The 27618-nt window shown below is 39.7% G+C and overlaps 1 protein-coding gene across 1 annotated transcript in view; it reads left to right on the forward strand.

Annotated features, from left to right (window-relative positions):
- The first annotated feature begins 4068 nt into the window (after nucleotides 1-4068).
- MEP1A (meprin A subunit alpha) overlaps nucleotides 4069-27618 on the forward strand; it is a 36787-nt gene continuing 13237 nt past the window's right edge. The window contains exons 1-9 of the mRNA XM_032340184.1: nucleotides 4069-4139; nucleotides 4226-4250; nucleotides 4339-4389; nucleotides 9456-9496; nucleotides 10007-10082; nucleotides 17281-17398; nucleotides 21108-21283; nucleotides 25934-26155; nucleotides 27136-27285. Of these exons, the coding sequence (XP_032196075.1) occupies nucleotides 4071-4139; nucleotides 4226-4250; nucleotides 4339-4389; nucleotides 9456-9496; nucleotides 10007-10082; nucleotides 17281-17398; nucleotides 21108-21283; nucleotides 25934-26155; nucleotides 27136-27285 (928 nt within the window). The 5' untranslated portion in view covers nucleotides 4069-4070. The remainder of the gene's footprint in view (nucleotides 4140-4225; nucleotides 4251-4338; nucleotides 4390-9455; nucleotides 9497-10006; nucleotides 10083-17280; nucleotides 17399-21107; nucleotides 21284-25933; nucleotides 26156-27135; nucleotides 27286-27618) is intronic.

Here is a 27618-nt window from a genome sequence, read left to right on the forward strand (position 1 = left end):
TAGCTCTCCACTGAGTCTGTTTTGATGGCAAGTACTCTACGAGGGCTCAGTAAGTGGGAAAAGAATTGGCAAACAGTGAAGTAAGCCTCCTGTCTGATTCTTCCCTGAAGCATGAAATATGGGTGACCACATGCTCTTTAGGTCCCATAAAGGAGGAAAAGCTGAAGCCAAATCCACTGAATGCCCACCTGGGCACGGAGAGGAGCTCATCAGGGACCTCGGTGCCCAGGACCTTAGGAAGTCTCTGCTTGGCTCTCCAGGATAGGCCGCTGGAATTGGTCTTGGTGCAGTGCAAAATGGAGTTGCCTGCAAAGGTGAGTGGGTCTCCATTTCCCACATAGGGTTCACCTTCATGCTTGTCAAAAAGTGAGTTTTCAAGCTACGTCCCAGAGAGGATGTTTCTAGAGATGTTTTGTAGTGGATTTCTGCACTGAAGATCTTTCTAATTCTTAATGTCTTTCATATCCCCACTAGGAATTGAGGGCTGCTATGATCTTTTGGTTTTCCTATAAAACAGAAATTGGAGGTAAGCTAAGTGCTAAGCGCAATCAGAGTGGAAGCATCTGGTTAACATCGACTTGCTAGAGCCCTGTTTATCACAGGAAATTCCAGAGATGGTCTGGATGGGAATCATGAGAGTGTTTATTGAATATGCAGATTCCTAGCTCTCAGCCCTAACCTGAATTGGAATTTGCAAATTCCAGGCCCAGTATTCTGTGATTTAACGTACTTTCCTGGGGAGTTTGAAAGACCCTATAGCTTGAGAACTGTTTACCACTGGGCTGAGTCTTTTTAGTAAATGGTGGAGATGGATGATATGGAACATGGGGCCTGCATGTTGAAGCTTGGTGGCGAAGGCCTCACCCCTGGGCTCCTCCAGCCAGCTGTAGGCAGAGAGCTGCCTCTCAGGTGGTATTCTTGAAACATTGCCAGGAGCTGTGTGGCTTTGGGGAGGTTTCTCAATCTTTCTGTGTCAGTTTTTTAACCGTTAAAACAGGCATAGTAGCAGTGCCTGCTTCATAGAATTGTTGTGAGGACTAAATGTATAATACGCTTTAAATCTTCTCAATAGTGTCCAGCCCACAGGAAAAACTATGTACACATCCGTTGCTCCTGCTCCTATGTCTGTTATAATTATTATTCCGTTCTCCACTGCCTAGGGTGTCTGTCCTCTAAAACCCAGGAATCATGGGTGATTTACCTGTTGGCCCTTGATCTGTTTTTGTAAATAAAGTTTTATTGGAACGCAGCCATGCTCATTCCTTTATGTTATCATCTATGGCTGCTCTCCTGCTGCAACAGTAGAGTTAAATGGTTGCCACAAGGACCACATGACCTACAAAGTTTAAAATATTTAGTCTTTGATCCCCTTCAGAAAAAGCTTACCAACTCTTCCTCTAAATGCCTTTGAGCCCCTCTTAAATGTTGATCACCCAAAGGAACAGCAACGGCGGTTGTGTCAGAGGTTAACTGATAGTCTGATAGTCTGTTCAGGGCGAGCCCTGTGAGTGAAGCAGAAAGCAGCAGGTGGATGAAGCAGAGGGCAGAGGACATCCCTGAGAAGAGCCTGGAGGGATAGGACTTGGCCAGTCTCAAGGGGGTCCTGGCCTCAGCTTTTATGAGGCTGGAGCCTATCTGACAACAAGAGAGGGCGTTCCTTTTCCACCTACCAATGGCTTCTCTCTTCCAAACTTCATATCACTTCCTCAACTGGTCAGTTTCTAAAATATCCTCACTGAGATCAGAGCAAACCACCACATCCAATAGCTTCAAAGAAAATGATATTTTACTGTATTTCATCCAGCATGATTAGTAAGTGCCCACTGTGTGCTTGACCCTGGGGCAGGTACAGAAAATAAAACCTGGCCCTTGCCCCATGGAGTCCCTAATCTATCTTTGAACTGCAAAGCCATAAACTCTTCAAACCCAGGACTTAAGACTCCAGCCTTGCTCATTGGACACCCTGGGACATAAAGTGCCTAGGATTGCAAATCACTGGTAACTAATTAACACCCAGAGTCAAGATCATAAATGAAAATCACCTGGGGCAGGTTATGTTTGTTGAAGACCTATGATCCCATTAGTGGACGTTTGGCTGAGTAAGAAGTGTGCTGAGCATGGTGTTCTTCTTGCCTGTCTTTTACCAGAAGACAGCGTGCATGGACAGAAAGAGCTATAGTTGCCCAAACCTTCCTCTGTTTCTTGCACCTGTGTTTTCCATAGGTTATCTTGCTGAATCCTTATACTAATCCCATTAAATAGGCACCACTACCCAATTTACATAAGGAAAGCAGGTGCTCAAAACCGCCCTTCTGGTGAGCAGCAGAAGTGGGATTTAAATTCCTGTCCATCTGACTCCAAAGCTTTTGCTATAGTATATCATTTAGGTAAGTTTGAGAAGGAAAGGAAAGATAAAAGCGTATCAGAGGGCAGGAAAAGGTGAAGAGAATTCAACAGCCCCTCGACTGCCTGTTTGAAGAACTAAAGTCTGAGATTAAGCAGAAAGGTACCAAGGCAAGAGTGTTGCCCTTTTCTTTAGAAAACAAAACAGCAAAGTCCTAAACCCCTGCTTCCTGGATATCCATTCTTTCAATTACATTTAAGAACTAAAAGTCTCCTGGGTGTTCCTCCCATATACCTAGAGCCATTATTCTCATGAAGTTGATGTTCATCAGGTCCATCCCCAACCATTTTTTAATCATTAAGATTGTATTTGCTGACATATGCCCTGTTAGCTGTTGGGCAAGTTCAGATTCTTTTGATGAACCCTGGTGGCTTCCCATGGTTGGAGATCGTGGGAGATGTCTCTCTACACCCTCTTACAACCTCACGGTTTGTGGCTATAGTGGAAAGAAAGCCATCACAGATCTCCTCAGCCCATTCGAGGTGAGCCTCTGGCTGTCATGCCTCCTATTTTACAGCTCAGGAAGCCCCACGTTCTGCCTTGGGAAATGCTTTTCTGACAGAAAGTGCTCTTCTGACCACAGGACTGGCCCATCTCTGGCAACACAGTAGGTCTGAGGTGGAGATAGGCAGGGCCTGGACCTTGAAGATTGCCCTTATACTGCAGACTCTCATACCTCTTGTATGCAAGAGTAGGAGGGTGTATAAGTACACACAGTATCATGCTGGGCAGGTAGGGCCCATTGTGCACACCTCTTTCCAGCCCGCATTCAGTAACATGACATTGGTAGCTTGAAATTGACCACAGTGGAGGCCTTTACACCCTGGAAATCAGCAAACACTACATATAAGGTCTTGTTCCCCCTGAGAACTGATTGTTGAACATTTATCTGTGCATGGCTGAGTATACCCCGTTCTTTTCTTCCAGTATGAATACATTTTTCTAGTTCTTTACTATTACAAAAAATAACACGATGAATATGTTATATAGTACTTTATATACATATGTGTGTATTTCTTTAGGGTATATATCTGGAAGTCAACTTTTTAACTCTTAAACTACGCACATTTCAATTTACAGGATAGCATCAGATGGCTGGTCTACCAGCAGTATGTAAGATTTCCTGTCCCCCCCCCATTCTTGTTGACACTTGGTATGGCCAGCCTTCTTCATTTATGCCAATCTGAGTTTGAGGTAGCACTTCATTTGCATTTGAACTGACATTTTTTCTTTTTTATGTCCTTTGATAATCCCCTTAAAATATTCCCATAAATTGTTTATTCATTCTTTATTGGACTTAAATACTTTATGGTTATTTTATAGATTATTTTTATTTCTATTGTGAAATGTATGTTTTATCTGTTATACGAGCAGTTTTTGATGCTGTCAAGGAATGTTATTGCTGGTGTACAGAAACGTTACTGATTTTATATGCTCATCTCAGCATTAACCTTTACAAAACTTTCCCAGTCTGGGGAGCTTGAGATTTTATGTTAAACTTGATATCTGTCCTTAAAAGGGTCAATGACATTTTCTTTGGTTACTTTTTGTAATGCCACAGTACATATGGGAGGGTCAAAGTTTCTAAGATGACTGCCAGGGCAAGGTCCAAAAAGCATTTATCACAAGGTGTCTTTGTCTTTGGTGAGTCTGTTCATTCGCAACAATGGTTTGGATGAAATTCACTTGTGTTCTCTCTTTCATCTTGTTTGTAGCCCACATAGCAGCTGTATCAGTAAGTAGAGTTCTGCTTTTCTGGATATTTAGAAATATTAATTCAAGTATATGTTACATATTTTCTGTATGTTCATTTTCTTCCAGATTAATCATCTCTCTAAAGGAAATGGTAAGAATCAACTGAAATGCATAGAGTGTTTTCTGAACTTTCTTTCATTCATCAAGATTAATAACAATTTGTTTCCTACTTTTAACAGAACATGATGAAGAGTTTCATGAACAGAAGGATATTTCAGAAATCAACTTAGGTGGGTTCAATTTTTGCCTTACTAATGCTTTGAAATACTTTTAAATCTTGTGCTACAATTGCTGTAAAGCTCTTACCTTCATGATAGAGTATTGGGTAACTTTAAGGGAGAAATATCTATTGGTACTTCATTAGAATTTTGCAGTTTCTGAAAAATGGAAATGTGGAAAGAGAATGATGGTTAGACCAAATTTTCTAGAGGAACTGGTGAGTGTTCCATGGATCTAGAAATGCATCACATGATTTTTGTTTATAAAAATGTTGATTTTCGGGGCGCCTGCGTGGCTCAGTGGGTTAAGCCTCTGCCTCCGTTCAGGTCATGATCTCAGCGTCCTGGGATCGAGCCCTGCATTGGGCTCTCTGCTTATCAGGGAGCCTGCTTCCCCCTCTTTCTGCTTGCTTCTCTGCCTGCCCCTGCCTGCCTCTCTGTTTGCTTGTGATTTGTCTCTCTCTCTCTGTGTCAAATAAATTAAAAAAAAAAAAAGACTACTCAGAAAAAACAATGTTGATTTTCCTGTTTCTATTTTGAAAAAACAAAAGTGGGTGATTATATCACTTTCTACATATACACATGCATATGTATGTATGTATACATGTGTAGTATATGCTAAGGTTATATTTAGTGGGTGGAAGCCCTAGCTTCTCTACTGCTACATCATATTCATTAACACCTGTTTGCTCAGGACTTAGGGAAGGCTGTAAAGGTGTTTCCATTTCAATGTCTTGTCTACAAATATTTTTCTTGAAGAATTCCATCGACCTGCTCCATTACTGAGGAGAGAGAAGCTGGGTTATCCTCTCTTTTCTCTCTCATCCTGTTTCTAAAATGAGGGAGAAGACTTTACATTCTGGGTATCTTTGGTAAGGATTAGCAAGCTGCAAACATAGTCATGATCTTAAACATCATAAGGTCTACAAAAGTTTTATTATCAATTGCATGTTTATTTGTCAAATACTACCGTAGAGTAAGGGTTGTTTTCATTCTGCAGGAAGGGATAGGAATTTCCTTGCGGTTCAGGTGATCTGCCCAGATCACAGATGGCAGTGATGGGGCTCACTTCAGGTCTTCTGATTCAACTCAGTGCTATTGGAAAACTACAAAACTGAAAAAATCCATACCTAAGGGTAGAATTTCTTTGACTTTGTCCCATTTACAGGGAACGCAGGCTCCATGATACATAACTGGAAAATCTTGAAATGGTTTTAAAGAAATAGTTTGGTAAGGTAAATGGGTGAATGGGCCCCAAGACTTCGGCCAGGCTTCAAATGATCTGTTTTTAGTGTCAAGCAATTAAGGTATATATGGATTCGAGAGGATCTGAGAGTTTAAAACTGGGTTGGGACTAGAGTTTTCCTGATCTCATCCTTATTTGTCTAGACCAAATAATTTTTTTAACCTTAGAGCCATTGTTAATGCTTCTTCTGAATTGTGACTCTAATGAAGAAATTTTACTATGTGGGTTTTTTTTCTCTTTTTTAGGTCATTCCAATCCAGCTTCCGCAATTGTTAGGGTTGGCCATATAGCCAGTTCCTGTATCATAAAATCTGTTCAGGGAAAGTCAAAGAGAGGGAATTGTTACCTTTTCCCCTGTCTTCTCTTCATGCCTCACAATTTAGCCTCTAGCCAAGGATTGTGGCTTTCAGTCTTCATTTCAGTAAAAGCAATTCTCCCTTCTAGATCCAGAGGCTCAGAACTTCTGAGTCTTATCTTCCTCTCAAGGTACACGCCATCTATCAGCCACTGATAATCGATCTAACATCAGATTATATCATGGGTTGTGACTGCTCAGCACTTTCTTTTTTCCTATTCCTGTCCAAGCCATCTGGTCTGGCTACGTTCTTGCAACCTCGTAACTGGTCTTGCCTTTCTGCCCTCACCCCACTCAGGCTATGGCTCAGAGTAGGCAGAGCTCTTCTGATAGGATTCAGGTCATGTCACTTCTCTTATCCAATCTTCCAGTCTTCCATCACTGGCCGGTGCTGACCGACATCTCTTCCAGTGCAGAACAAAGGCCCTAGAACTTAATTCCCAAGGTGTGTTCCACAGGTCAGTTTCCCCTGTACCACTCAAGGGTTTCCTAGACATACAGAATCTTTGGTCTCATCTCAGCACCTTCATGTTGATGGACCCCAGCTGATTCCCTGTACATTCAAGTTTGACATGAGCTGACCCCGGCCAGCCGTCTGATCTCACTTCTTACTGCTCTCTCCCCTCTTTACTTGGACTCTCCAGCCACCCCGATCTCCTAGCTGTTCCTCTACAAAGGTGGTTCTCAGTGTGTCCCTCTCCCCTCCCCACTGGAAGCATCAGCATCACGGAGACTGGTTAGAAGTGAAGGGCCAGACTTGCTGACTTGAAAAACCCTGAAGGTGGGGGTCAGCAGTCGGGGTTTAACAAGCTCTCAGGAGATTCTTATGCTAAAGTTTGGAATGTTGCTGTAAGGCTTTCCTGCCTCATTTCTTTTCTCCCCCCTCCTCCCCTCCCCCTTCCCCTCCCCCCACTTCTTTTTTAGATTTTATTTATTTGAGGAAGGGAGAGAGAGAGAAGGCACAAAGCAAGAGGGAGAGGGAGAAACAGACTCCCTGCTGAGCTGGATTCCAGGGCTCTGGGATCATGACCTGAGCCAAAGGCAGTCACTTAAAGGAATGAGCCCCTCAGGGGCCCCCTGCCTCATTTTGATTTGCTGTTGCCTTTGCCCTCCATACTCTTCCTTTAGTCCCCACTCCATCCCATTTCTGCTTTAACGCCACCTTCTCCAGGGAACTTCCCTGACCATCCTTTATAAAATATCAAACTCCCTAACTCTCACCACTTTTCTCCCCTACTGTTCTTTTTTTAAATTATTATTGCTTGTTACACCATCTGCTACTTAATATTTATTTATTTCTCTCTCCTCCCTCTCCAGTCAAGAATGTCACCTTGTGAAGGCTTTGTTTTATTCTCTGCTATATCCCTAGCATGGAGACCAAAGTCTAGCACACAGTAGGAGCTTAATAAGTATATGTTACCTGAGCAAACTGGTTAGTGATTCTCCTGAGGCTTATTTATTTTTTTTTTTTTAATTTTTATTCTTTAGGGGCACCTGGGTGGCTCAGTGGGTTAAAGCCTCTGCTTTCAGCTCAGGTCATGATCCCAGGGTCCTGGGATTCAGCCCCGCATTGGGCTCTCTACTCAGCGATGAGCCTGCTTCCTCCTCTCTCTCTGCCTGCTTCTCTGCCTACTTGTGATCTCTGTCAAATAAATAAATAAAATATTAAAAAAAATTTTTTTTTTAATTCTTTAGAAAGAGCATATGTACTCTTGCAGGTGAACTGGGGGATGGGGTGGGCAGAGGGAGAGAGAGCAGGGTCCAGGGACAGGGGTTCTATCCCACAATTCTGAGATCATGACCTGAGCCGAAATCAAGAGTCAGATGCCCAACTAACTGACTGAGCCACACAGGCACCCCTCCTGAGGCTTATTTTTAGTGGATTTTTGCTTCTTTGGGATGTGCTTCCCCCCTCCCCCACAACTGCTGCACTCCCTTACCCCTCCATGACCCCATCTACACTGACCAACCTGGGGGCCAAGGTCTAAATGAGCTTGTTCATGTCACTCTAGAAGAGCCCAGCTCTCACCTCCATCTGTAAACCAGGCCTGTGTCAGAAAATGCATGTGTTTGTTCATGGTAAGCCTGAGCCTGAGTATGGATAGACTAGTATATATTACTCCTACTGAAAAGGCAATTCAAAACCTGGGTCCTAATGTCCATGGGGCAGGGTATCAGTGCTATTTGTTTTTGTTTAATTGTTCCATTTTCAAGTACATAGGTGAGGTTTATGGAGCTTAAGAAATAAGGGCATGGGGAAAGGGATCGTGATACCGTAGTTAGTCATTAGCAAGGGAAACCATGACTTCTCCTAATACCTAAAACCCCAATGATGTCATTTACCATGAACGAGCCATCAATTTGGCCAAACGGTAACTCTGTTACCATGTGAGGCCGTGGTGATAATTCTTTTTTTTTTTTTCTTTTAAAGATTTTATTTATTTATTTGACAAAGAGAGATCACAAGTAGGCAGAGAGGCAGGCAGAGAGAAAGGAGGAAGCAGGCTCCCCGCCAAGCAGAGAGCCCGATGCGGGGCTCGATCCCAGGACCCTGAGATCATGACCTGAGCCAAAAGGCAGAGGTTTAACCCACTGAGCCACCCAGGCGCCCCCGTGGTGATAATTCTTTAGCTAGATTCCCCAGCTGTAAATCAGGTGCTGTTCTCAGAATTAAGTACAATCCCCTGACCTTGTTTGAAGTATTTTGTGATTTACAGAGAAGGCTGTTTGTCAAACATGAGGGATGTCATAAAAAGAGACATTCTTTTAAATGCTCATAAATTTTTCCCACAAAGATTTTTCCTTTTAAGACTTCTATTTGCAAAACACTACGAGGCCCGGAATCAAGGAATAGCATAAGGGAGGAAGTTTATCATGCTAAGCTCCTGATAGCAGGTATCTGGAGATACAGTTTGAGTGGATCCATCCATATTTGCCTGGTCTTTATTGCAAGGGCATTATCTCGAACTTGGCTTTTAGAGGGTACCAATGTTTTTTCACGAGACAGAGCAAAACCAACCCATTTACCTAGAGTCACGAAGAAGGACGGAATGATTGCAGAAAGGCACTGGATAGGAGGTCAGGAGTTCTCAAGCCCACTCACCGGCTGATGACCCCGTGCATTACTTCTTGTCTCAAGACTCCCTTGCGCCCCCTAAAGTACAAGAGGTTTGGAGTCGATGATCAAAAAGATCCCTCCTAACTCACTTCTTACTTTTAAGATTCTTGGACGAGTTTTCTTGTTCCAAAATGAAAACAGAGGATGTGAAAATACATGATATTGATGGGCTATTTACATTTACTCAGAGGGAATTTAGCATTGTTTGGAAAAGATGTTGACCAAAGATTAACAATGCAAAGTTTGGAAATGGAAAATATTAATTTTATTATGAGAAATGCATTTAGTAATACTCGTTCAAATCTTTCTTTCTTTCTTTCTTTCTTTCTCTTTCTTTTTTTTTTTCAAACTGTGTCTAGCTGCGGGCTTGGACCTCTTTCAAGGAGACATCCTCCTGCAGGTGAGTATCTCTCAAGGACACAATTAATATTCCTCAGGACTGGCTGTTTTTTATGACTGGGAGACTCCGCTGTGTCCACCCTGGGCTAGACACTGTGGAGGACATGAAAGAACCTAATCTATCATCTGTGCCCACAAGGGCTTCCACTTTGGTTGATGATGACAAAAACAGATGGAAAATTAGCAAACAGTACAAAGAATCTATAATTATCACATTACTTGTTCACCCAATTTTCCTAGCAAGTGAAGAACGAGAGAAGGAAATGCACCAATATGTTTAAAGTGGCAATCTCAGTGTTTGGAGATTGCGGATCTTTGAAGTTTTATTCTTAATGATTTCTCTGAAGTTTCCAAATTGTCTGTGATGAACTTGTATTGTTGTACAATCAGAATACAAATGCTATTGTTTGAATTGTATGATAGGTTGTTTGTGGTGTGAAAGTTTAGCGAAGACAGAAGCCAGGGGGCCTAGAGGACTCACCTTCCCAGTCATCTTTGTCTTTTTCCACAGAACTCCAGAAATGGCCTGAGAGACCCTAGCACCAGGTGGAAGTTCCCCATTCCTTACATTCTGGCTGACAATCTGGGTAATATTAATTGTTTTAATTAGGAATTTTGGGCTTTGTTCTTCTACCCCTGCACTCCCCCAGTTCATAGGTTTCAGATTGGGAGTAACACCAATGCATATGGGGGTTTCCAAGCCCTGATAATTCTTTATCCCATGGGATGAAAGGCATGACCTTATATTGACCCAGTGCTACTTAACGAGTCTGAGATACAGCGCATTGGATAGTAATTTTAAAAGTTACAGAATATCAAATAATAAGTTTAAAAGTACAGAACACATTAATGTTTGAATATAACCAAAAGCGCCCCCAAAGAACAAAAATGCAATGAAATATAATTTAGCTTCACAACCACAACAAATTTACGCTTTAAGTAATAGTTCATTTGGGTGAATCTACGTAGATTTTTAGCATCCTGATTTCATCCCCTTTTGTTAGGAGACAAACATTCCACACTTTTGAGAGCTAGAAAAGTCTATATTTCCCATGCTAGGAGCCCTTGTTCCTCAGTATTAATAATTTCAATTCTTTTCTCTCTCAAGATGAAGGACTGGTTAAGTCATAGTTTACTCATTGTTGGGAATAGTACTCGGGAGAAATAAATGACTATTCAAAGCCACGCGTGGACACTGACTGACCCCAAGCTGGTGACTGATAGCTGGGCAGCCAGATGAGGCAATGCCCTCGAAGCCCAACTCACACGGAGGCAGGAGGATCAGAGGAGAGGGGAAGCTGGGACAAGCCCGCTCGATCTCAAGGCACTGCGAGGCTGCGCCCTCAGGAGACACAGCTCATGTGTCAGTATTTTCCATCACTGTTAGTAGCGCTGGTCCCTTTTCTGGAGGACAGCTAGATATATGCAAATGCTGTTGTTCTCAGTGAATCTTTTGGAAATTTGAGGTTTTATTCCCATTCCCCAGGATTGCCCACACTTTTGCAAATTCACAGACACCCATATTCACTGGAAGGTGATTTAAGAAAGCTCAACTTTCGCAAGGGTACTTCCCCCACGACAATTTTTCTCCCTGCCTGTCCCACCTACGCCAGCCCCCCTTCCATCAAGACATAGGCACACCAGTATATGCCGGACATGTGCCTTCACCTAATATTTGGTTGAGGCTTCACCAGGCCTCTGTGAGGCGTTAGGTCTGTGCCTCTCAGACTTTTGTGTGCATAAGGCTCCCGTGAGGATCTTCTGAAACTGTGGAGTAGATCAGGGTTGGGGTCTGGGATTCTGGACAATCCCCTAGGTGATGCTGATGCTTTCAGTCGGCTGGGCCCAGCTTGAGTAGCAGGTGTCTTTAGCTGTAGCTGGTGACGAGGAAGGGAGAAAGATGGAAGACAGGTGGCCTGAAATACGGTAAGGACACAGCGGTGGTTCTCAGCACCACATGAGAATCACCTTTAGTGTTAAAATAAGGGCAGATGCCCAAGTCTATACCATTGTAGAAAGCAGACATAGCAGAGTTTCATATTTGTATACAATTTTTAAATTAAAATTAAACTTACTCAGAGTAAAATACACAACTCAGTGTAAAAGTCAATGGCTTTTGATAAATGCACATACGTATGTGACCCAATCTCCCGTCACTCCAGAAATTTCCATGTGCTTGTTTCCAGCCAATCCCTACCCTCCTCTCCAAGACCCTACCATTCTAATTTTTCTCCCTATCAATTAGTGTTACGTGATTTATAGGTAAATAGAATCCTTCAGTGTTTACTCTTTTGTATCTGGATTCTTTTGTGTAACATGTTTTTTATGTTTTTCCATATCATTGTAAATCAGTAGTTAATTTTTTTTTTTTTTTAACTACTCGGTAATAGGGCAATTGTTCATCCATTTTTCAGTTGATGGATATTGGGTTGTGCCAAGTTACATATATATATATATATATATATATATATATATATTATTTATCTTGAGCAAATGTCTAGAAATAGAATTACTTGATTATACGGCAAGTTTATGTTTAACCTTAGTAAAAAATGCCAAGCAGTTTTCCAAAGTGGCTATACCATTTTTCACTCTCACAAGCAATGTAGCTATGTCCCATTTGCTCCACATTTTCAATAGCATAGGTGGAATTAATCTTTTTTAACTGTAGACATTCTGGTGGTTACAAAATGGAATTTCACTGTGATTTTAATTTACATTTCCCTAATGTGACTAATGGTATTTCCCACATTTTCATGTGCTGTTGGTCATTTGTGTATGTTCTTTTACAGAATGTCTGTTCAACTCTTATTATGCTTTTTTTATTGTATTGTTTGTCTTTTCATTATTTGTAGAAGAACTTCATATACTATGGATGAAGTCTTTTGTCAGAGATAGGTAGATAGATATCTTGAATAATTTCTCTCAGTCTGTGACTTTCCTTTTTGTTTGTTGTTTTGTTTTTGTTTTTTAGGCAGTGTATTTGTTTATTAATCTTTTCAAAGAAGTAACTTTTGACTTGCTAATTTTCCCTTTTTTCTCTGCTTTCTATTTGGTTGCTTTTTGTTTGTCTTTATTATTTCCTTTCTTCTACTTAATTCCAGTTTATTTTGCTCTTCTTTTTTGGATTAAAGGTGGAAATTTATATCACTGATTTTAAACTTTCATTTTTCTAAATTTTAATGTTATAATATGGCATATAAAGCTGTAAATTTTATTTGAAGTTCTGCTTTAACTGTTCTTCACAAATTTTGATATGGTTGTATCTTCACTAAAGTTTAGATATGTTCTAATACCTGTTGCATTTTTTTTGAAATCCATGGTCAATTAGAAGTGTGTTTTTTAAATTTACAAGTGTCTATAGCGCTTCTAGATATTGTATTATTGATTTCTTGTTTAATTTTGTTGAGGTCAGAGAACATATTCTATAAGATTTTGGTCTTTTGAAATTTACTGAGACATATTTTATGGCTTATCTTTGTGACTGATCCATGTGTGCTGGAAAAGAACTTATATTTGGCTGGTGTGGGTGTATTATTTTACCCAAGTCAAATAGGTCAAGGTGATTGTGTTGTTCAAATATTTTTATCTGCAAGGAGTTTTGGATAGTTTTATCTGCTACTGAGAGAGAGTTGTTAATAACTATAATTGTGTGTTTATTTATTATTTTAGCATTTTCATGAAACTGCTCTTTTGGACAAGTACATTAGTCTATCATCTTGCTAAACTGACCTATTGTTCAGGGAAATTTCTCTTTATGTCTGGTAATCCTCTTTATTTTGAAGTCTACTTTGTCTAATTTAAATATAGCTACACCAGTTTGTTTGTTTTTTTTAACTTACTGTTTTCACTGTGTATCTTTTTTAGTTTTTTATTCCTAACCTATCATCTTTATATTTAAAATGTCTCTTTTTTAGGCAGTATATATCTGGGTCCCACATTTTTTTCTTTTTTAAGATTATTTATTTATTTATTTGACAGACAGAGATCACAAGTAGGCAGAGAGGCAGGCACAGAGAGAGGAGGAAGCAGGCTCACAGCTGAGCAGAGAGCAGGCTTGATCCCAGGACCCTGGATCATGACCTGAGCCAAAGGCAGAGGCTTTAACCCACTGAGCCACTCAGGCGTCCCTGGGTCCCACATTTTTTCCAGTGTATCAACTTCTGAATTTCAATTGAAACATTTGGTCTATTTACTTTTTTTCTGTTTTTTTAAGTTTTAATTTTTTCTATTTATTTTTTAATATGAATTCAATTAATTAACATATAATGTACTATTTGTTTCAGGGGTACAGGTCTGTGATTCATCAGTCTTATATCATAGCCAGTGCTTATTACAGCACATACCCTCCCCAGTGTCCATCACCCAGTTACGCCCATCCCCCCCACCCCCCTCCACTCCAGCAACCCTCAGTTTGTTTCCTAAGATTATGAGTTTCTTATGGTTTGTCTCCCTCTCTGGTTTCGTCCTGTTTTACTTTTTCCTCTCTTCCCTTATTTATATTTAATGTAATAATTGATAAAGTTTGATTTAGAACTATCAGTTATTATTTGCCTTCTATTTTTCTTTTATTTGTTCTTCTTTCTGGCTTCTTTTGGTTAGATCCAACAATTTAATATTTCATTTGGTTCTTGTAGTGGCTTTTTAGCTCAATCCCTTTGTATCATTTTGAAAGGTTTTGCTGTAGGGATTACAATTTGTAACCTTAACATGTGACAGTGTACTTAGACTTAATATTATGCCATTTTGCATAAAATGTAAGCATTTTACACCACTATAATTCCATTTATACCCCTTTCTTTTGTACTATTGTTGGCTTATACTTTTCAACTATATATTTTATAAACCTCATAATAGTGTTATCATTTTTTTTGCTTTAATCAGTTGTCACTTAATGTAATTAATGAAGAAAAGTCGTCTTTATATTTACTTTTATACTTGGAATTTCTGGTGTTGTTCACTCTTCCTAGAGATTTAAGTTTCTATGTGGTGTCATTTCTCTTTAGCCTAAAGAACTTCATTTAGCAATATATATTTTTTCTTTTTAAGTAGGCTACATAACCAGCATGGAGACCAACATGGGGCTTGAACTTACAACCCTGAGATCAAGCCCTGAGCTAGATTAACTGACTGAGCCACCCAGCTTCTCCTTCCTTTAGCATTTCTTATAGATTAAAACTGTTGGTGACAAATTCTCTTCTTTCTCCAAAATAACTTCTTTATTGCCTTCATTTCGAAGGGCAATTTTCCCCCCACTGGAAATAGAATTTAACAGGTATTTTCCCCTTCTTTAAAGTTTGTAATTATTGTCCTTTTCCTTTCCACATTTTATTATGAAAAAATTTAAATATATAAAACAACTGTGCAGTGAACACTCGTGTACTCATCAGCCTACATTATACAAACATCATTCTGCTACATTTGCTCTATCTTATGGAAACATCCTGTCCATCCTTGTATCCTTCTATCAATACATTCTGTTCCTGACATATTTCAAAGTAAATTTCATGGACCAGTGTGCCTTACCCCAAACACTGCAGCATATGTATCTTTAACTAAAGTTTAATGTTTGTTTATGGTTCTTCTTAATGTAAAATATACATACAGTAAAATGCATGGAGTCTTAAGTATACAGTTCAATGAGTTTTAAAATATTTAGACACCTTATAATTTATACATTACACTTATACAATGTAAAAATATTCATACAACTCCTATTAAGATATGGAGCCCTTTTATTATCCCACAAATTTCTCCCACCTACTTTCATAGTACTCTCACCCTTCCAGAAATAACTTTTTCATTGTTTTAATCATAGGTGAGTCTTGCCTGTTCTAGAATTTCATACAAATAGAATCATTTTTTATTCCTTTTTTGATTATTCAGTAAAATGTTTTCGAGATTCACCAGTGTTGTGGACATCAGTAATTTGTTCCTTCTTATTATTGAGTGGTATTCCATTGCTTGAATACAGAATATCACAGCATGTTCAACTGATCCCCTATTGATAGCCACTTGGGTTGATTCTGTGCTTGAGTTATTTGGCTAAAGCTACTATTAACATTCCTGTACATTTCCGTTTTGAATATATGTTTTTATGTCTCTGGTGTAAACATTTAAAGTGAAATTGCTGGGTTATAATATAGAGGTAGGTTTAGTGTTGGATCTCTTTCAAAGTGCTTGTACCATTTTACAAACTTCCATGAATGATGAATGAAAGTTCATTTATTACACATCTTTGCCAATATTCGTTGTTGTTAATCTTTTCAATTTTAGCCATGTTGGTGGACATGTAGTGGTATTTAATGGTTGTTTTAGTTTACTTATTGTTGTTTCACTTTTTTTTTTTTGTTTGCTTATTGGTCATTTGTATGTCTTCCTTTGTGAAATATCTGTTCAAACAGTTTGACCATTTAAAAAATTTATTTGTCTATTTTCCTTTGAGTTGTAGTTCTTTATATATTCTAGACACAAGTCTTTTGTCAGATTTGTATTTTTCAAATATTTTGCCCCAGTTACATTGTTTCTGGTCTTTTTTCTTAAACTTTTGTGACAATTAATCTGTCTTGGGTATAAATATTTATATTCTAGATGCCACAAAGAATAGGTAAAATTTCATAAAAGTCTTTCAGTAGGCCTAAGGCATACTCTTATTGTTACCCATGTTGTGTCCACAAGTCATTTACTGATCATTCCACTGATTTATTTAATGACCTTAGTATAATTCTATGACATCTGAACTATGGAATCTCCAATTTCATGGTTTATTAAATGAAATAAGGGCCAGGAAAACATAAAGTAAGTACTTGGTAAACTGCCAAGAATTATAAACTCTTCGAGAGAGTGCACAAAATCAAACATACAACAAATACAATTTAACTTTATATAACTGAGCTTAAATTTTAACTTAGAGCTCCACCTTCAGTGAGTTGATGGGAGGGGGAAAAAAACACACCAAAACCACATACTAAGTGAAACGTAATCTCTGTTCCTCTGGAGTATCTTTCCTCCCCACCCCACGCTTGTCTTGTGCAATGCCACAGCACATGCATGTTATGGGAAAGAAAGACATTTGATATTTGGTCACTGGTCCTAACTTACAGGTTACTGGTAAGCATCTACCGTTCTAGCTACTTCAGATCCGTTAGGCTTCTGCTGCTTTGGATCCAAGACGGAGTCATAAAAATCTTTTCCAAGGTTGTTTTCAGGGCTACCTGTGTAGTCTTGCCATCTCCCCAGGGGTCTCACAGGGAAACAGGGTGACATACCATCTGTGCTCCATGTGCCTTCAGACCCCGTACACCTCTCTAATCTCTGCTCTCTTCCACCCCCAGGAGGGTGTATCTTTTTAGGCTGGTGTACACACCATTCTCACTGCTTCTCTCTGGATGCTTTATTCACTCAGGAGAGAGAAATGGCTTGCAGTCCCTTCTGTCTTCTGCTCTGTGGCTTAACTCTGCTGGGGCAGTGCCCTCAGGATCTCCCCGTGAGTTGGGAAGGGGAAGAGAGGAAATGAGGAAGTGAGTTCATAATTTTGTTCAGCTACACACACGAGTATATTTTTACTTTGTTAGTATATTAACATTGTGTATTTAAAGGTCATAAATAATGTTTATGTAAGTGACTAGTTTTATAGTTTTAGTTTCCAAGGAATCTGCTTACTACCAAAAAATATATCATAGACCACTGTGGATTTCATGTGCCGGCAAGATTTTCTCCAACTATGTTATGTATATTATCTAAGATCTAAGTAATGCTCGTTGATATTTTTACTGATTTCTGCAGGGCTGAATGCTAAAGGAGCCATTCTTTATGCCTTTGAAATGTTCCGCCTCAAGTCCTGTGTGGATTTCAAGCCCTATGAAGGAGAAAGCTCATATATCATATTTCAGAAGTTTGAAGGGTAAGGATGAAATTTTATGAAGTGTGTAGTTATACCTCTTTTTGTTTATAAAAGTGATACATGCCTTTCAAAAGAAGAAACTGGAAAGAAGCTAAAAGCAAAATCGAATCTTTTTCTGTGAGTTTTTAAAGTCTGTAATGTTTTTAATGATCTAGATGGAAAATGAGGGTTTTTTTTTTTTTTCGATACCTCTGGGCCTAGGAAGATTCATTTCAATTTTTTTCCTGGGTTTAGATCATGTTTTAAATTATAGTACTTTTTCTTCTAAGTCAGGTGTATTAAAGTATAAATTATACAGCCTTTTTTATGGTACTCGTTTAAATTACGGTGCATTGTTGGCTGGACCTCTTTGAAAAGCTCTAGATGTAGTGCGTAGTTATTTATTTCCCAGGAGAAATAAAGGGTATATCAAGAAAGAAGTTCTTTTTTTTTTTCAGTGATATTTATGTAAACGAATCTGGGCTAGATGAGGTTGGGAAGCCAAGTGACCACCAGCTGTGACTGCAAATGTGTGTGTCTTTAAGGCCCACCTGGGGACATTTCTTCCTGCTGCAGTTCCCCACACTGCCTCTAGAAGTTGCCTGGATTTGGTTGTCTAGTTCTGTCAGCATTTTTGTTCATCGTGGATGGATGACACAGAGGAGGAAGGAACTTAGCACATGATTTAGCCTCTTAAGAAAAAAAAATGCCAAAAATAGCAGTAACAAAAGTTAAGTTGTGATGATCACTTAGATAAAGGTCAAGTACCTTTACTTACTTGAGTAATTGCTTTCTTGGCTCCGACTCTTATTACAAATGAAATTTTTGTACAGTTATTAAGTGCCAGGAAGTGTGCCCATCTCTGGATACAAAGAAGCAAGAGACGGTCTTAGACCTCACAAGGTTTAGAGTAGGCACCTGGGAGTGGTGGAGCAACAATGAGTAAATAGTTCCACACACTGAAGGGAGTGCATGGGCTGTAAGAGGACAGGGAGGCAGAGGAAAGGGAAGGGGGATGGGGGAATGGGGGATGGGAAGAGAGCGGAAGAAGAAAGAAAGGGGAAGGAAGAAGAAGGAAGAAAAAAAGGAAGAGAGCGACAGAAGGGAAAAACAAACCTAAACACGAATCTGGCTTACTTGGAGAACTCATTCGGTTCTGAGTGTGTAAGGGGCAGAGGGGTGAGCCACGGGACCAGGATGATAAACAGGAGTCTAAAAGACCAACCACGTGTGAGGGAATCCACCGTTTAGGGCATGACTCCTTATTGTTCAGTTTTCCATTTTAGAAAGATTACTCTAGCAACAGTGGAAACAGAATTGCTGTATGGGCACGAGTGGTGGCAGGAGACCAATGAAAGAATGTCTCAGTTGTCCAGGACAGAAAGAAAAGGGGACCCACATGAAAGAAGAGGCAATTGAAATGAAGAGGAGTGAATGGATTTCAGAACTATGAAAACAGGGAGACTTCTCAAAAGCTGTCTGCCTGTCTACATGAGGGGTTAAGAAGAAAGCGGAATCAAAGAAGTCTCTGATTTTTGATTCAGTGATGGGCGAGGGGTAACTTTATTCGCTGAGTTTGGGAATGTTGCCAGGAGAACCACTTTGGGAGTAAGATAGTGAATGTATTTCCGGTCATGTGCTGAGGTTCTTGTGGCTTACATAAGTGAAGATAACCAATAGTATTTGCACAGTTTCTTTTTATGTGAAGGAAAATCATGTAAGCTATACCTTGGGCCTTGCCAAGTGCACTGATTTTAGAGTTTCTCTGTTTTTGACCTTTTCATCTTGTTCCTTGGCAACCTTTGTGCTTCTAGAAAGTACCAAAGCCTTTAATTATTTATTTAAGATTTCAGGAAAAAAAACCCTTCATTTTCTTAACATTTTTGTTTCCATTTTTAGCTACCATTTTTTCTTTTCTTTTCTTTTTCTCTTAAAAACTAAACAAGGCTAATGAGATAACTCTCTAAAAGTTCTCTTTTTCCTAGTAAAATTCTCAGGGCTTCTTTATAGTTTGTAACTTAATCCCCAAGTACTTGATGAATGGGTAGGTCAGCTTTGAGGGACGTTGGCTGGAAACCCTGAGTCTGGGAGATTCTTACTGCCCATGGCCAGGAGGTGTCTCTGTTACATGTAAGTTAGGAGAAGGGAAAGGGAGGAAGATGGTCTGGGGCAATAAACTGCCCTAAACTGGCCCCAAACTCTTCAGGGCTAAGGTCGCTGGAAGTGGTAAGTTAACGGGGCTCTTTTAGAAAGTCCAGGGAAAAGACTGAGAGCTGCAGAGTTGTGGCGTTTTTACAACTTACATGTTTCCTTTGGAGGAGGGATGCTTTTTAAAAAAAGATAAATAGTAAATGCTTCCTCTGGACTTTGGCTATCTCAGAGTCGACCGATTTGGTAATGAAATGCCGCTGCCAGAGAGGCAAATTGTTGGCTGTGATGTTTGCTTAGCTCAGTGAAGTTTCAAAAGATCATTGATTGTATTCTTAAAATTGCTGAATTTCATGGTATATAAATTACCCCTCAAAATGTTGTTAGAAGATAATTAAGATATGCCTTTGAGTAAAAGTCAGATCCATTAGCATTTAAAGGCATATGATATTAGTAATCTCCGGGAAAACGCAGGTAAGACAATGTGACAGGTAAGAAAAGACAGGTAAGACAATTCCAAAGAACTTGGAATCCATCGGTCACATTTAAAAGTATGGGCCAATCTCTGATTCTGTTGAGCACTGGTTCGAGAACGGATCCTCTTCCACAACTTAAAGCAGATGAGAAATCAATTCGTGGGAAGCTTCAGATTCGCTTAACGGAGGAGGAAAGTTGGATTCATGAAAAGAGACAAAAAATAGTTGGGAAATAAAGGGGACAAGAGGCTGCACTATGAGGAAGATGGAGAATCTGCCAGGAGCTCCTGAGTCTACTGTCTTTTGCGGGAAGTGATGGGTCCTTTTGTCCCGAGCCTTTCAGAAATGATAGGTGGCCAGCTCTGTGCTTTCAGAATGCTGCGCATCGGCTAATAGCCAAAGAAATGGACTTGCTTCTTTAATGAGGTTCTTTTTCATGATCATAAACCTTACACGTGTTCACTGTAGGAAATTTGGAAATTCATTTCAGTATAAAGGAGAAAATTTAAATCAACCATAGCCACCACCCAGAGACAACTTAATATTGTGGTACAAAACAATATGTTATTCTGTAGAACGCCCTTTGGGCTTGTGAAGGTGAGAAGGAATGCCAATTTTTACATCTTTCTACTTGGTGCAGTATTAGGATTGATTTGCCTTGGAGTATATTATTATTTCTATAATGGACCACCACTTTTTTTTTTTTTAAGATTTTATTTATTTATTTGACAGAGAGATCACAAGTAGGCAGAGAGGCAGGCAGAGAGAGAGGAGGAAGCAGGCTTCTTGCTGAGCAGAGAGCCCAAGGCAGGACTTGATCCCAGGACCCTGAGATCATGACCTGAGCTGAAGGCAGAGGCTTTAACCCACTGAGCCACCCATGGACCCATGGACCACCACTTTTAAATTCTACTTATTATTCCCTTTAGGAAATGTTGTTCATTTAACCAGTCCCTTATTTTGAACTGTCAGCTTATGAGAATGCTATTGATAATTTCTTTTTCTAATCAAACCTAACTTCCTTCAAATTTGTGCTCTGGAATCCTGTGAATTACAGCCACTTGAGAGTTCATGAGGAGAAAATTTCCCTCCTCTCTTCTTTGAAGGTGCTGGTCTGAGGTTGGTGATCATCACGTGGGACAGAACCTTTCCATTGGCCAGGGATGTGACTATAAGGCCATCATTGAGCACGAGATCCTCCATGCTTTGGGATTTTACCATGAGCAGTCAAGAACTGACCGAGATGACTATGTGAACATCTGGTGGGATGAAATTCTTCCAGGTGGGTAGAAACCCAAGGAACTTGGATGGGATTTGCTGTTACATTTATCACTTGCTGGGACCGACCCTGGGATGTCTGGACAGCATCTGTTTGTGGATAGAAACCTCAGCTGGGAACACAGAATAGGAAAAGGGTATGATTTGTTGGCGTTTCCTGGGACCTGTGCTCATCTGATCATAACTAACCCCAGATAAGGGCTTTAGAGAATGGTATATATTGGCTAACTCAATGTCAATTGGAAGTTGATCAGAAGCCTTTGCTTTGTTTCAGTGATTTTGTTGAAAATCTGCCTAAAATGCTATTTTCCTGTCGTAGTCACCTGACATCCCCTGAGGATGTCATAGTCATTTTACTGGATGTGAGATCACATGTAGGCCTAGGAGTCTGCATGGAGTTTAGCTGAACATATGATCACCCTAATATATACTCAAGAACCTTTTCGGTGCTTTGCCAAATCAATGACAGGTGTTTAAAAACAAAATAAAAAGACAACAAAAATGAATTCTTTTATCTGAAATTGTCACCCCAATTATGTTCATTCTGACTGGTAGTCTGAGTTCTAGTTAATCAAAATTTGCCTGCCTTTCTTCCTCCAGTCTTCTTCCGTCCTCCTTTGTAAGTACCTCTATCCTTCTGCCTCCAGCCATATTATGCAAAGGATAGCACAGTCTTATTTTACCTACTGTTATGCAGGGGTGTTATTCTAACAATTTCTATGTTCTTTAGCTTCTTTAGACTTCCTTGGACACCACCTTTCCTAGTTGTTTGAGACAAATAAGTAGATAGCTTTTGAGTATACTAACACATTTCTTTTTGAAAGATTTTACTTATTTATTTGAGAGAGAGAGAGAGGGAGAGCACATGAGTAGGGGGAGGCACAGAGGGAGAAACAGATTCCCGGATTTGTAGGGAGCCCAATGCCTTGGGGCTGATCCCAGGACCCTGAGATCATGACCTGAGCCCAAGACAGACTTTAAACCAACTGAGTCACCCAGGCACCCCCATCTCCCTCCTTTCTAAAGATTTTATTTAATATTTTTGTGGGGAAGGGAGACTAAAACAATTTTATTGAACAGTTTCCCAATGTGCTAGGGAAAAAAAAAAATCAATACTGTATTTCTGAAAACACCTAGATTTTAATTAGGAATTGGTTGAGGAAATAGAAAAACATTCTTTTTGGTAGCAATAGATTAATAAAACCTTGACGTATTAAAATGCCTTAACTATTACCATATGTGACTTTCATGAGGCGAGTGATTATCTGTTTTATTAAGATTCCAGTTTCATATATGGGTTCATATATAACAACGCGTCTATAATAATTTTACTTTTAGGGACTCGTAAGATCTTGTCGTACATTAAAATTAAATACAAATCTCCAAAGGACTTCTGCCAGAATAGCTCATTTTGAAGTATGGTGGGTCAAAATCACCTCAGAGGTTTCTTGATCCGGGTCCCTCATGTTCTGATATGTCTATGAATGTAAAGTGGTGGGGCAAGGAGGAAAGTCGTATCATTTGTAAAAACCTAATACAACCTAATACAACCTGATTGAACCTCCACCCCTGCACACACTTTCACCCGTCCTACCACGCGACACTGAGCTAGAGATCAAGTAATATTCTTCTTACTTGAGACAATATATCAAATATAATGTAGCTGTCTCCTGGATGTAATTGTGTTATAACTGTGTCTGTGCAGGTGGAGAAGGAGAGTGGGGTCATTGGTGATAGGATCTAATATCCCCTTGTAAGACTCAGGGCACTATTAGATTTTGTCTCTATTTGCCTAGAGGCTTGGATTTCTTACCCTCCTTTACAAAAACTTGGTTCTGCTGAGCATTAAGTAATGATGTAGAGAACACTCACACTTTTAAGCTTTGAAGAACCCAATGATTAGTGCTTTTAGAATGATTTTCAGCCAAATGAGTTTCCCTTTCTCAGAGGGAACCAGCACATTTGCCCAGGTAATTTTCAGACTTGCTCAGTTCTTGGTTGAGCATGAGTTACTCAACATATATTGCTTATCTCTTACCTATATTTTCATCAGGTATAATTCCATATATCTAAATTTCCTGCTATCCCTGGAGAACTGTTCTCCAATGAGATGTCAGACTATTAAGATGGTAAGCACGGGCAGTATTATTGCTCAGGGTAACGTAAAACGTTTACTGCCTCTTGTTTTCTGTTGATGACAATATTACCCTTCAACCGAAGAGGATACAGTGTTGGCAACGTAGTTCTCTCCCCAACTATATCTCCATCTCTTAAGCCAGAATTGTGTTTTTTGGATCTGTTCTCTTCAACCAAGGAAAGACTTCAATTTCTAGGATCCAGCAGGAGTACGCAAACTACAGCCCATGGTTCATATTCTCTTGCTTTTTTGTAAATAAAGTTTCATGGGAACACAGCCATGCCCATGTATTTACATAATTCCATGGCTGCTTTTGTGCTACAGTGACAAGAGTTGAGTAGCGTGACAGAGACCACATGACTTGCAAAGTCAAAAATATTTTCCTTTATACAAAGGATTTGCCGACTGGCCTCCGGTTTATAATGTCACTTCCTCTTCAAGGCTCTCAGCTTCGAGTTCCCTGAAAACAGGACCTCGCCTGTCCTGTTGCTGCCAGGGGCCACCACCACTGAGCACAGCTCCCAGTATGTAGACAGTAGGCACAGCAAAAAGGTGTTGCCTAACATCTTAACAAATTATTCAAAACATGTATTTGGTAAAGCTTTCGGATAAGAATCCTTGAATAATAAAGAATAAAAGGATCCATTCTAACCTGATGATTTTATTTATTTATTTTTTAAAAAATGGAATGATCACTTTATTTTTTTATTATTTTTTTAAGATTTTATTTATTTATTTGACAGAGACAGATCACAAGTAGGCAGAGAGGCAGGCAGAGAGAGAGAGAGGGAAGCAGGCTCCCTGCTGAGTCCCAATGTGGGACTCGATCCCAGGACCCTGAGATCATGACCTGAGCTGAAGGCAGTGGCTTAACCCACTGAGCCACCCAGGTGCCCTTAACCTGATGACTTTAGTGAAAGTTAAGGAAAAACTATCCAGCGAATTCGAATGTGCTGTTTTAAGATCTCACCAGGAGTCACAAGCAGAGCCCAGACCAAGCCCTGGTCCTCACGCTGGTCAGATATTCCTTATGGTTTTATCCCTTAGGGTAGGACAACCTAGGACCAAATGCTTCTCCCTTCTCTGTTTGGGTCATTTATTTATTACAGTCCTGTGCCAACTTTGAATATGCTTTGATCCCTTCCAAAGGCAGTCTCCATGAAATCCCATGATTTAGGAGGATGAAGCACTGGTATTCTCATTTTACAGCTCAAGTGTTGATCAGCAGGGTTCTTTGGCTTTTCCAAAAGCATTTAGAGACTCCCTCTCTAGCACTTGCTGGCCCACATTGTGTGGATCATCTTCAGTCCTAAATGCACCTGCGTTGATGTCTTTCCATGGTGGTTACATGTTCTTCCCTTTAATTATTACAAACAGCTGGATGGGAAGCTAGAAAAGAAGACCCTGAAGATGGGAAGTCATGATGGGGGAGTCGAAACATCTCACTAAGATTTCCTGTCACTCCCTAAGAAGGAAATTAAAAATCTGTGAACTTCCCATTATTGCAACTGAAACAGTAAAGTCCTGATGGCTCATGGATTAAAAGAACATCTGACCCGTTTCTCATTTCAGCGTTCCACATGGCAGCATATATTACCTTGGGCTGATCCCCTAAAAGTATTTTCCTTTTCTATTTTGAAAGGAAAGTCAGTTTTATTCTTCCTATTTTATTTTTCTCTGTAAGAGGCTGTTTCTGAAAAAGTGTGTGAACCTTGATTGCCAAGATACCCCTTTCTTGACAGCTGTTTTCCTTTCCCTCTGCCCCTTGGATTTCCTTTTTCTAACCCAGGGAAGAGCTGGCCAGGTACAGCTCTTGGTGGGTGAGGTACTTGCCTGTTAGCAAGATGTATCAATCCTGAGTATTTTCCTGAATTCAGAAATTCCTTTTCCTCCTGTTGGGAATACATACCATCACTTTGACATTTTATCCTCTCTTCCTTAAAACCTTATACATATACATACACACACATTTATTCATTTATTTGTTTATTTGTAAAATGAATCTTTGATTTAAACATATACATCTACTTGCGGTGGGTGGGAGGTTGGATGAGCCTGGTGGTGGGTATTGTGTAGGGCACGTATTGCATGGAGCACTGGGTGTGGTGCATAAACAATGAATTCTGGAACACTGAAAAGAAATTTAAAAAATAAATAAAAATTTAAAAATATATGTATATACATATATTTAATAATTTGTATGTAAAATTTTTCCATTAATTATAACATGTCTTTTTATTTTAATATAGTTTTAATTTTTATAAGTGTATATACTATTATAGAATTTAGTATCATCATATTATTTGTTACTATTAATAATGTGTTAATTTCATGTACCTCAAGCTAATTATAAAACATGTTAAATATGTATATATATTTAAATCAACTATTCATTCATTTTCTCTTCTTTTCTTTCTTTTTTTGGGTCACTGGGTCTCTGCTTAAAATCTAGTTAAAGAGGGTAGGACAGAAGAAACAAAGTAATTGAACGGGACCTGTGGCTTCTCTCTCTGTTAGGTTTTGAGCACAACTTTAACACCTACGATGACACCTTCATCACAGACCTCAATACACCCTATGACTATGAATCTTTGATGCACTATGAGCCTTTCTCATTTAACAAGAACGACAGTGCTCCTACCATCACGGCCAAGATCCCTGAGTTCAACAGCATCATTGGGCAGCGTCTGGATTTCAGTGCCACCGATTTAGAGAGGCTGAACCGAATGTACAATTGCAGTGAGTACCGCTGGGTCTGAGAAGTAGGTAAACAGACCTCAACAGAGTTTCCGCCCAGCCCTTCAGTTTCCCCTACATTTCCCTTCACTGTTCCTTCCTGTTCTAGTTAAGGAAAATGGACAAACCACATAACCTTAGTTTATCTCTGGAGTAGAAAAAAATTGTAACACCTGCCTTGTTACAGGAGGGTTATGAAAATTATGTGGTCGTATTTTACAAAGTAAAAGTATTGGACCGATGATGTAAGGGGCTGTAATTGTCCAGCTTCTTCAGTGTCCTTTTGAAGGGCGTATCCTTGTGTAAAGCTCAGGATAGGGGTCTTGAAAGTATCTTTTATCCTGAAAAGTTCTTACCTAAGTTAGTTGTTCTAGAGTCATCTAGTGCTCAGAGATGGGTTGTTTTCTAAAATGGCCCTTTAGTCTTCAGAGACTTTTTTTTTTTTTTTAAGATTTTATGTATTTATTTGACAGACAGAGATCACAAGTAGGCAGAGAGGCAGGCAGAGAGAGAGGAGGAAGCAGGCTCCCTGCAGAGCAGAGAGTCCCATTGGGGGGGAGGGGGCTTGATCCCAGGACCCTGGGATTATGACCTGAACTGAAGACAGAGGCTTTAACCCACTGAGCCACCCAGGCACCCACTCCAGGACACATTTTTAAATTCTGTTCAGTATGCATGGACAGAAGATGTACTAAATACAAAGATCTACCAGGTACCTCCTTCTTGACCTAAAGGAGGTCTTGGTTGACATTTACAGCAAAGCACAACGACAGGCCTTTTTATCCTTTGACTCTGGGAGGTGAGTAGGGCTGCAGCTATGTTGGATGTTTTAAGATGTAATGGGTGACAGCAGGATTTGCATTAAGGAAAAGTCAAGAAAATGTGCTGTGTCTAAACAATGAGGTCTTTTTAGCTTAAGACATTAGGTCTGTGAAATAATATGACTTAAATTTTTAACCAAGGGACAAAAATATCATTTGCAGCTACAACTCACACTCTTTTGGACCATTGTGCTTTTGAGAAAGCAAACATCTGTGGGATGATTCAAGGTACCAGAGATGATGCTGACTGGGTCCATGAGGACGGCACTCAGTCTGGACAAGTGGATCACACCTTGGTGGGACAATGCAGAGGTAAGTGAAGGTGGAAATTAAGCACACTGAGTGGTTCATCAGGTTCAATTAGGGAATGACAACAGGCAGGTTTTGCCTCAAATGCAATGTTAGTTATCAAACTTGGAAATCCAGGCAAGCACAAAGAACATTTCTCATATCTTAATTATCAACTCAATAAAAGGTATGTAGTTTCTGGGCATGCAAAAGAAAGATGCCTTTAAGTGATGATAAAACTAGTATAGACATATGGTTGATAAGACATGGTTTTGTAAATAAAGGTAACGTCTCTACAGCAGTACCCTACAATACAGCTTTAAGGCAAGCCACATATGCAATGTGAAATTTCTAGGA

The sequence above is a fragment of the Mustela erminea genome, chromosome 4, assembly GCF_009829155.1.
Source record: "Mustela erminea isolate mMusErm1 chromosome 4, mMusErm1.Pri, whole genome shotgun sequence".
Lineage (NCBI taxonomy): Eukaryota > Metazoa > Chordata > Mammalia > Carnivora > Mustelidae > Mustela > Mustela erminea.